The 11,153-nt window shown below is 42.5% G+C and overlaps 2 protein-coding genes across 2 annotated transcripts; one reads left to right on the forward strand and one right to left on the reverse strand.

The window, feature by feature from the left end:
* The first annotated feature begins 84 nt into the window (after positions 1-84).
* Positions 85-4,259, forward strand: LOC118094529 (olfactory receptor 10A7-like). Its single transcript, XM_060281542.1, has 2 exons — positions 85-739; positions 3,961-4,259. The coding sequence occupies exons 1-2, from the start codon at positions 88-90 to the stop codon at positions 4,257-4,259; spliced, it is 951 nt and encodes a 316-aa protein (XP_060137525.1). The 5' UTR covers positions 85-87.
* A 4,166-nt stretch (positions 4,260-8,425) lies between these two features.
* LOC118094530 (olfactory receptor 10A7) lies at positions 8,426-9,388 on the reverse strand. Its single transcript, XM_035135045.2, has one exon. It carries the CDS (start codon positions 9,386-9,388, stop codon positions 8,426-8,428), a length of 963 nt encoding a protein of 320 aa, XP_034990936.2.
* Between the last annotated feature and the right edge of the window lie 1,765 nt (positions 9,389-11,153).

The raw sequence follows: 11,153 nt of genomic DNA on the forward strand, positions 1-11,153 counted from the left end.
CCAGCGCAAAATGTATTAAATAGCTATTAATCTCTTTGTTTGTTGCTTTACCTTCAGTATATAATCCAATCCAATAATCTTGAAGAAATGAAGTGGGAAAACCAAACAACTGTGACAGAATTTATCCTCGTTGGTTTTTCAACCATGCCAAATATAGAGCTGTTTTTGTTTCCCCCAGTCTTGATGATGTACATTGTGACAGTGACTGGGAACGTCCTCATCATTGTGATTGTCACGATAGACCCAGCTCTTCAATCGCCAATGTACTTCTTCCTGAGGAACTTGTCTTTCATTGAGATCTGCTTCACTTTAGACACAATCCCTAAAATGCTAGTCAACCTTCTGCTGAAGCATAAAAGTATTTCTTACATTGGCTGTGCCATTCAGATGTCTTGCTTCTTCTATTTTGGATGTGCTGAGTGTTTCCTTTTAGCTGTCATGTCCTATGACCGCTATGTTGCTATTTGTAACCCCTTGCACTATGCCACTGTCATGAACAGGAATTTCTGCCACAAGTTGGTGGGTGGGGTGTGGGTCATTGGCATTCCTGTATCACTATTGCAGGCAGCCTGGATCTTTAGTCTCCCCTTTTGTGGACAAAAAGAGGTCAATCACTTTTTCTGTGATACACCACCAGTACTGAAGTTAGTTTGTGCTGATACTTACTTATTTGAAATGCAAGCCCTTGCCTCTACGCTCTTGTTCATCATGTTTCCTTTTGTACTCATCCTGATCTCCTGTTGTTGTTGTTTAGTCGTTTAGTCGTGTCCGACTCTTCGTGACCCCATGGACCATAGCACGCCAGGCACTCCTGTCTTGCACTGCCTCCCGCAGTTTGGTCAAACTCATGTTCGTAGCTTCGAGAACACTGTCCAACCATCTTGTCCTCTGTCGTCCCCTTCTCCTAGTGCCCTCAATCTTTCCCAACATCAGGGTCTTTTCCAAGGATTCTTCTCTTCTCATGAGGTGGCCAAAGTATTGGAGCCTCAGCTTCACGATCTGTCCTTCCAGGGAGCACTCAGGGCTGATTTCCTTAAGAATGGATAGGTTTGATCTTCTAGCAGTCCATGGGACTCTCAAGAGTCTCCTCCAGCACCATAATTCAAAAGCATCAATTCTTCGACGATCAGCCTTCTTTATGGTCCAGCTCTCACTTCCATACATCACTACTGGGAAAACCATAGCTTTAACTATACGGACCTTTGTCGGCAAAGTGATGTCTCTGCTTTTTAAGATGCTGTCTAGGTTTGTCATTGCTTTTCTCCCAAGAAGCAGGCGTCTTTTAATTTCGTGACTGCTGTCACCATCTGCAGTGATCAAGGAGCCCAAGAAAGTAAAATCTCTCACTGCCTCCATTTCTTCCCCTTCTATTTGCCAGGAGGTGATGGGACCAGTGGCCATGATCTTGGTTTTTTTGATGTTGAGCTTCAGACCATATTTTGCGCTCTCCTCTTTCACCCTCATTAAAAGGTTCTTTAATTCCTCCTCGCTTTCTGCCATCAAGGTTGTGTCATCTGCATATCTGAGGTTGTTGATATTTCTTCCGGCAATCTTAATTCCGGCTTGGGATTCATCTAGTCCAGCCTTTCGCATGATGAATTCTGCATATAAGTTAAATAAGCAGGGAGACAATATACAACCTTGTCGTACTCCTTTCCCAATTTTGAACCAATCAGTTGTTCCATATCCAGTTCTAACTGTAGCTTCTTGTCCCACATAGAGATTTCTCAGGAGACAGATGAGGTGATCAGGCACTCCCATTTCTTTAAGAACTTGCCATAGTTTGCTGTGGTCGACACAGTCAAAGGCTTTTGCATAGTCAATGAAGCAGAAGTAGACGTTTTTCTGGAACTCTCTAGCTTTCTCCATAATCCAGCGCATGTTTGCTATTTGGTCTCTGGTTCCTCTGCCCTTTCGAAATCCAGCTTGCACTTCTGGGAGTTCTCGGTCCACATACTGCCTAAGCCTGCCTTGTAGAATTTTAAGCATAACCTTGCTAGCGTGTGAAATGAGCGCAATTGTGCGGTAGTTAGAGCATTCTTTGGCACTGCCCTTCTTTGGAATTGGGATGTAGACTGATCTTTTCCAATCCTCTGGCCATTGCTGAGTTTTCCAAACTTGCTGGCATATTGGGTGTAGCACCTTAACAGCATCATCTTTTAAAATTTTAAATAGTTCAGCTGGAATATCATCACTTCCACTGGCCTTGTTATTAGCAATGCTTTCTAAGGCCCATTTGACTTCACTCTCCAAGATGTCTGGCTCAAGGTCAGCAACCACACTACCTGGGGTGTATGAGACCTCCATATCTTTCTGGTATAATTCCTCTGTGTATTCTTGCCACCTCTTCTTGATGTCTTCTGCTTCTGTTAGGTCCTTACCACTTTTGTCCTTGATTATGGTAATCTTTGTACGAAATGTTCCTTTCATATCACCAATTTTCTTGAACAGATCTCTGGTTTTCCCCATTCTATTGTTTTCCTCTATTTCTTTGCATTGCTCATTTAAGAAGACCCTCTTGTCTCTCCTTGCTGTTTTTTGGAAATCTGCATTCAGTTTCCTGTATCTTTCCCTATCTCCCTTGCATTTTGCTTGCCTCCTCTCCTCCGCTATTTGTAAGGCCTCGTTGGACAGCCATTTTGCTTTCTTGCATTTCCTTTTCCTTGGGATGGTTTTCATTGCTGCCTCCTGTATAATGTTACGAGCCTCCATCCATAGTTCTTCAGGCACTCTGTCCACCAAATCTAAATCCTTAAACCTGTTCCTCACTTCCACTGTGTATTCATAAGGGATTTGATTCAGATTGTATCTTACTGGCCCAGTGGTTTTTCCTACTTTCTTCAGTTTAAGCTGGAATTTTGCTATAAGAAGCTGATGATCTGAGTTACAATCAGCTCCAGGTCTTGTTTTTGCTGACTGTATAGAGCTTCTCCATCTTTGGCTGCAGAGAATATAATCAATCTGATTTCGATGCTGCCCATTTGGTGATATCCATGTGTAGAGTCGTCTCTTGTGTTGTTGGAAGAGAGTGTTTGTGATGACCAGCTTGTTCTCTTGACAGAACTCTATTAGCCTTTGCCCTGCTTCATTTTGAACTCCAAGGCCAAACTTGCCAGTTGTTCCTTTTATCTCTTGATTCCCTACTTTAGCATTCCAATCCCCTGTAATGAGAAGAACATCCTTCTTTGGTGTCATTTCTAGAAGTTGTTGTAGGTCTTCATAGAATTGGTCAATTTCACTTTCTTCAGCACCAGTAGTTGGTGCATAAACTTGGATTACTGTGATGTTAAAAGGTCTGCCTTGGATTCGTATCGAGATCATTCTGTCATTTTTGAGATTGCATCCCATTACAGCTTTTGCCACTCTTTTGTTGACTATGAGGGCCACTCCATTTCTGCTACAGGATTCTTGCCCACAGTAGTAGATATGATAGTCACCCGAACTGAATTCGCCCATTCCCTTCCATTTTAGTTCACTGATGCCCAGGATGTCGATATTTATTCTTGTCATCTCATTTTTGACCACATCCAGCTTACCTCTATTCATGGTTCTTACATTCCAGGTTCCTATGCAATATTTTTCTTTACAGCATCGGACTTTCCTTTCGCTTCCAGGCATATCCGCAACTGAGCGTCCTTTCGGCTTTGGCCCAGCCGCTTCATCAGCTCTGAATCTACTTGTACTTATCCTCCGCTCTTCCTCAGTAGCATGTTGGACGCCTTCCGACCTGAGGGGCTCATCTTCCAGCGTCATAACTTTTATATGCCTGTTGTCTTTGTCCATGGAGTTTTCTTGGCAGGGATACTGGAGTGGCTTGCCAGTTCCTTCTCCAGGTGGATCACGTTTAGTCAAAACTCTCCACTATGACCTGTCCATCTTGGGTGGCCCTGCATGGCATAGCTCATAGCTTCTCTGAGTTATTCAAGCCCCTTCGCCACGACAAGGCATTGATCCATGAAGGGGACCTGATCTCCTACATACGCATCATTACCACCATCCTCAGAATATCTTCAGCAGAGGGCAGTCACAAAGCCTTCTCTACTTGCTCGTCTCATCTCACTGTGGTGACATTGTTCTATGGAAGTGGGAGCATTGTCTATCTGAGACCCAACTCCAACTATTCCCCAGAAGTAAAAAAAATGCTTGCTCTATTTTATGCAGTCCTCACACCAATGCTAAACCCCATTATCTACACTCTGAGGAACCATGAAGTGAAGGAAGCCATGAAGAGAATTCTTGGGCAGAAAATCTTCTCATAGATTACAAAGATGTAATACATGGAGATTTCCTAATGTCAGTTTAGGGACACACACACACACACAAAAAAAAAAATCCTTCCAGCAGCACCTTAGAGACAAACTCAATTTGTCATTGGTATGAGCTTTCGTGTGCATGCCCTCTGAAGAAGTGTAGATGCACACGAAAGCTCATACCAATGACAAACTTAGTTGGTCTCTAATGTGCTGCTGGAGGGAATTTTTTTATTTTGTTTGGACTACGTCAGACCAACCTAGCTACCTGCTTGTTAGTTGAGGAACAGATATTGATATACAGGGCCGTCTTAAGCGCCCCTGGCGTCGTGGTGCGCCGGATCCTTCCGGCGCCCTCCCGCCCTGTTTCCCAGCGCGGTGGGCGGGTGGGTGCCGCGGGGTGGGCGGGCAGGCAGGCACAGCATGGTTGCCGTGCACGGTGGACCGGCTGGCCAGCGGGTGGGCGCAGCTTGCGGCGCCCTCCTGGCAGGCCGGCACCATGGTGCCCTGCGCCACCCAGCCTGGCTGTAGGGCTGGCCCTGTTGATATAGCTCTGGCTGTTAGACAAAGAAATATCCAGGCAGTTCCTTTAGACAACAGACAGAAACAGTTCTGGAAGCAGTTGCAGCTTCTACTGTCTAGCACCATCAAAACTGTTTCTGACATCACTAAGTGTCACAAAGGGTTGTGCACCATCAGATACAATGACTCTGTTAACTTCTTTTTCTTTTTCTCTTTAATGCTGCTTTCTTTTTAAAAAATATGCCATGGTGGCAACTGGTCTGTGAGGGGACGAAGACTGGACAGCAGTGGGCGGCATGTCACAATGGCGGTGAAGGGGGATGGCAATGGCAGGGGGTGCCGGTCACCCAGAGCAACATTTTGTGGGTGCCCAGGCCCCCAGGGCCCACTGGAGTTGGCACAAGTGCCAGGCTCTGATGAGGGAGCCTGTTGCAGGGGCATCTGGTGATGCCCCCTCAAAAAATGTGTGCAGAGTCACAGCCCCCACAACCTTCATGGGGAGGTTCCACTCAGCATGACCTGCTGCTCCCTGCCACCCTTTTCCTGAGCTTCCAGTATCTCCTAGCAACCAGGGAGTGCCCTGCCTTGGCACGACTACCCATCTCCATGGTGACTGGGATGCATGGGCCTGGCAGGGTTCTAGCACTGATGGTCCATACAGTACTTCATGGTTGTGGAAGCATTTCACAACCTAAAGAGCCACTAGCAGCAGGGCACAGCTTCTCCTCCTCCCTGCTGGCTTCCTTTGGGGAACATATAATACTCTATATGTGACTTCATTTTTCTCCTCTCATGTTCCCCACACAATTCTCCACCACCCATGACCAACTACTTTATGGACAGCCCCTGCAGGTGAGGAAGGCTCCTCGCTGCCCTGAAGGATACACATTACTCTCATGTAAGTCATGTGACTTGCATGGGGAGTGAAGCCCCAAAAGACGTGCATTCCAATTTCCCTCTGCATGATGTTAGAGGGCATGTCAGAGAGCAGTGGTGTGGGTACATGTGCCGTCACCCCACCAGGGCTGTAGCTTCTGTGCCAGGGGTGGGGGAGGAGGAGGAGAGGAGGGCTCGCACGTGCTGTCCAAAGCCTGCGGCACCAGGGCCTGGTGAGCAAGAGAGTGAGGGGCTGAGCAGGCATTGACCTTTGATGCACCAGGGCCTCCCACCAGTCTGTTTTTCCTACTCAGGAGTAAGGCACCTTGAGTTCAGCAGGGTTTAACTCCCAGGTCAGTAAGCATTTAAAGACGGCAGCCTAAGCAGAGGCTGCTGGGTTTACATGTTCGCTGGGCTTTCCCACAGAAACCAACAGAGAAATTCATTCCATGGAGGTTGCAATCAAACTGCAGCCAAAGGAACAGAAAATAATAATAATAATAATAATAATAATAATAATAATAATAATAATAATAATAATATTTATACCCCACCCACCTGGCTGAGTTTATTTCTTTATTTATATTTATTTGCATGTGTGCACACAGACAATCATTATTATATCATATTAAAAATTGGGAGAGGGTGGCTCTTAGTACAGCCCTCCAGTGTACACTAGTGGCCAAAATTGTGGAACTTTCTGGAAAAAAATGTATTTCCGAGGTTTGATGGCTCATAACACCACTTTGTTTTGGAGTAATATCAGTGCTTTTTTTCTGTGGGGACACAGGGGGACGCATACCCCTAAACATTTTGTGAATGTAACAGGAGAAGAAATTCACTGTATTTATTCTTCCTGATTTGAACTGTATTTATTTTTACCCAGTGGTGATTTTCTTGAGTCAAAATGTGAGCACCCCTAAACATTTTTATGAAAAAAAAAAGCATTAAGTTATATCATAAAATTATATGTCTATTATATGTCTATTATATTGATAGAAACTTCGCCACTGCTAATGTTCTAGCATTTGACCAGTCTTCCAATAGGAACTTGATATATCAATGGAAAGATAATTTAATGAAGAATATAATGCAATTACTTTTATGAGGGATTATTTATTACAACAGCAGACACAAAGAAGAAATGTGAAGCACACAGAAAAAATGGGATGTTGACACTTTGCGATATATAAGTGAGTTTGGAGTTGCAGTTTGGGCACTCAGTCTCTAAAAGTTTTGCCATCACTGTAGTAGAGGGTCTCCTAACAACTCTCAAAACTCTTAATAAACTACAGATGAAATTATTCTTTGGGGTAAATCAGGACTGTTTTAAATTTATAGTGCATACCGTGTTTCTCCGAAAATAAGACACTGTCTTATATTTATTTTTCCCAAAAAAACAAAAAAAAAACCACCACTGTGGCTTATTTTCAGGTGATGTCTTATTTTTTATCAAGTATGGTACAGTTTAACCTACAAGGTTAAACTGCCTATCACTATGTCTTATTTTCGGGGTATGGCTTATATTCCCTGAATGCTTAAAAATCCTGCTATGGCTTATTTTATGGCTACGTTTTATTTTTGGAGAAACAGGGTACTTACTAGTCACTGAATATAATTTATGTTAGTCCGATACAACTCCATGCTTAAAGCTATTTTAATTGTATTGCAATTACAGCTAAGAATAACGCTTGCCGATCAGAAGGTCGGCGGTTCGAATCATCGCGACGGGATGAGCTCCTGTTGCTCGGTCCCTGCTCTTGCCAACCTAGCAGTTCGAAAGCACGTTAAAGTGCAAGTAGATAAATAGGTACCGCTCTGGCAGGAAGGTAGACGGCGTTTCCGTGCGCTGCTCTGGTATGCCAGAAGCAGCTTCGTCATGCTGGCTACATGACCCAGAAGCTGTACGCCGGCTCCCTCAGCCAGTAAAGTGAGATGAGCGCCGCAACCCCAGAGTTGACTGTGACTGGACCTAACGGTCAGGGGTCCCTTTACCTTTACCTTACTAGTCACTGAATATGATTTATGTTAGTCTGCTACAACTCCTTGCTTAAAGCTATTTTAATTGTATTGCAATTACAGCTAAGAATACTATGTGGTTATTTTTATTACGTATAAGACGACTGGGCGTGTAAGACGACCCCCCCAACTTTTCCAGTAAAAATATAGAGTTTGGGATATACTCGCCATATAAGAAATACAACCCGACTTTTGAGAAGATTTTCCTGGGTTAAAAAGTAGTCTTATACGCAGGAATATACAGTACATCTTTCTATGATTTCAAGGAATTTTTGCATGTTTCTCTCATAGCTGCCAAGTTTTCCCTTTTCTCGCTATGAAGCCTATTCAGCATAAGGGAAAATCCCTTTAAAAAAGGGATAACTTGGCAGCTATGAAGTTTCTGTGTAACTCCACCCCCTCTCATATATCCCCATTTTTGTAAGGGAAAACTGAACAGGTTTTGTAAGGGAAAACTGAACAAGGGAAAACGAGGTATTTGCTGTCTGGGTCTGTGCTTTGAATGGCTAAGAATAAGTTATGCGTGAATAGCAACAACAAAATCCAGTATTCTCCTACTTGGGGCTGTTCTTTAAATGGGGAACAATTAGCTAGCTGTCTGTATGACAAAATCTAATTTCAGCATGCTGTTTACTAGGAGTGGGAACTGTCTTTTGTGCTTCTTTTACACACCACTTTATACATTCTGGTCATGCTCAATCTTTGGAAATTATATAGTGCCGGCAATTGAAAGTATACTAATTCATTGCTTCCAAACATTATAATGAATGAATGATCATCTGTGGAAAAAATAATTTTCTGTTCCTGATCTTGGTCACCATCCTCTTAATGGCACCATTTACTTCCTTATTCCTTAGGGTGTAGATAATAGGGTTCAGCATGGGTGTGATGGTGGTGTACACCAAAGCCAAGAATTTCTCACTATCCTGAGCATTAAGTGATTTGGGCCTCAGATAAATCAAGCTGCCACTCCCATAGTACAGGGTCACCACCAAGACATGAGAAGAGCAGGTGGAGAAAGCTCTCTGACGCCCTTCCAAGGATGTCATCTTCAGGACGTTGGAAATAATCAGAAAGTAGGACACAATGATAAGGGAAAAGGGGGTGAAAATAACTAGAATGGCAGCTGTAAAGAGCTGCATTTCATACAAAGAAGTGCCAGTGCATGAAAGCTTGATGAGTGGTGGGATATCACAGAAAAAATAATTAATTTGGTTTGTTCCACAGAATGGCAGAGTGAAGACCCAAGCTGTCTGAAGCAAAGACACCAAGTTGCCCATGAACCATGAGAGGACAGTCAGTGAAAGGCAAACATTCTGGTTCATGATGATCATGTATCTCAGTGGTTTGCATATGGCCACATAACGGTCATAGGCCATAACAGCCAGGAGGAAGCATTCTGATGCCCCTAAGAAAAGCAAGAAGAACATTTGTGTGGCACATCCAGTGTAGGAAATTCTCTTGTTCTCTGATAGGAAATTAACCAGCATTTGGGGGAGGGTCACTGAAGAGTAGCAAATGTCCAGGAAAGACAAGACCTTCAGAAAGAAATACATTGGTGTGTGAAGTGATGGATCTGCTATGACCATGATGAAAATGAGCATGTTCCCCAACACTATTATTATGTAAACCAATAGAAAGACAATGAACAAAAACAGCTGCAGGTCAGGGTGATTCATTAAACCCAAGAGGACAAATCCATTCTCTCTTGTAGCATTCATTGCTCTTGCTTGAAGGGGAAAAAAAGAATGCAAAATCTGTTAAAGAAAGCTTAAAATAACATCAGAAGGAATAATTGTAATCAATGAAGCAGTAATAAAGTATTTGCATATTTACTGCTGGCAGTAAAAGCAGCAAGAAAGCACTGTGAGATTGCATTTTATTTAGTTAGTCTCGTATGTAGTCATCAGACTGTCACAAAGCGTAAGTTTCACAATCTTAGTCAACATGATGTTTCAGACAAAATTCCTATTAGCCACAGCCAACATTGGCATGGTTAGAGATTATAAGATTTGCTGTCCAACGCCATGTCGAAATGTTAAGGTTTGGGAAGGCTGCTCTGGAGAACACAGGACAGAAGCCATTCAGAGATGGCTTCTGCTAAAGAGATGGCAGAAAACCACTGGAGCTTTGGGCAGCCACATATTAACAAGTCATTTCTCTGAATAGCCACATCCAAAGATTTCATGGAAAAATTGTCAAGATTTTAAAACAACATCAGGGCTGTTTTAAATAGCTCTGTGTAGCCTCAGTGATCACAGTGCAATTTGTTCACATGGAGTGACTTATTGCACAGTGGGGTATTCTTTTCTTATTAGCACAAAACTGCTGGAAAAGATAACATTTCTGCTATTGTGATAAAAATAACTTCAAGTGATCTAAATTAAGTGAACAACAACAACAACAACAACAACAACAACAACAACAACCAGACAACACAGCACTGAATTTTGGTGAAGAATATGAATTGTGGAATGTAATCACTGTTATTTTTAATGTTGCATAATCCGGCTGAAGTGATTTTTTAAAAAAAGAGCTATTGTATTCCAATGGAAAAGATGTGTTCCCTTTGAAAACCCTTCCAAATAAATAAATTTGGGGAAGTAGTTATTTTTATTTTTTATTTTTTTAAAGTATGAACATGGTCCACCCAAAATTAAAGGCTTTTCAGTAACATTTATTTCAACAAGGGAGGTTTAAAGACCATGGTGATTCTCTCTTTGAAGTTACTGGCATACAGTGGTGCATATTTCTTTATACATTTTATCACTGAGAAGCCAACATGATAGCAATAAATTAATAAATCTCACTCTTACATAGAAGGCTTATTGTGTATGCATTCATGCAGCGTTAATTATCGTATAAACATTTCAATCTTATATACTTGAGAGTAGGTCCCTTTGAACTAAGTGGAACTTACTTCTGAGTAGACAGTAAAGAGTAAAGAGTAAAGAGCACAGTAAAGAGTAAAGAGCACTGCATTGTAGATCAAGTTGAAGTCAAAATACAGTGGATCTTGGAGCCCATCGCTCGGGGCGGCCCGCCCCCACCGCCCCTATCTTCCTACGCCCCTGCTTGCCAGTTCACTTGGATCTTTCTCTTGTTAATTTTTTTTGTAGTAAAGAGTCTCACTTACCAGCATAATGAATGCAAATACACACCAGTGCAGGAAATGCCAGCTGAAATTTCTTAATGAAGCAAAATGAAATCTTGAAAGAGATGGAAACGTAGATGGGCCAGGTGGTTCTTCCACACCCAACTGTTGAAATGAAGAAGAAAATAAGAATATAAAATAATTTTTCTAAAACAGGGAAATTTCCTTTCATTTCCCAATACATTTCTGATTAAAAAATACTGAAGAGTGAACAATATTCAGTCTCTCTTACTCTCACTACTTTCCGCTCATAGATATCATCTGCCTATAGAATGGGCAGACTGATTTCAGAGGCATGTCTCAGACTTCTGTTTGCCCCTAAAGGACAGGAT

The sequence above is a fragment of the Zootoca vivipara genome, chromosome 13 (assembly GCF_963506605.1).
Source record: "Zootoca vivipara chromosome 13, rZooViv1.1, whole genome shotgun sequence".
NCBI lineage: Eukaryota > Metazoa > Chordata > Lepidosauria > Squamata > Lacertidae > Zootoca > Zootoca vivipara.

Coding starts and splice junctions, on each gene's coding strand:
- LOC118094529 (XM_060281542.1), top strand. CDS start 88: ATGAAGTGGGAAAACCAAACAACTGTGACAGAATTTATCCTCGTTGGT. Junction 740..3,960: donor TGTACTCATCCTGATCTCCT/GTTGTTGTTGTT, acceptor TGATCCATGAAG/GGGACCTGATCTCCTACATA.
- LOC118094530 (XM_035135045.2), bottom strand. CDS start 9,388: ATGAATGCTACAAGAGAGAATGGATTTGTCCTCTTGGGTTTAATGAAT.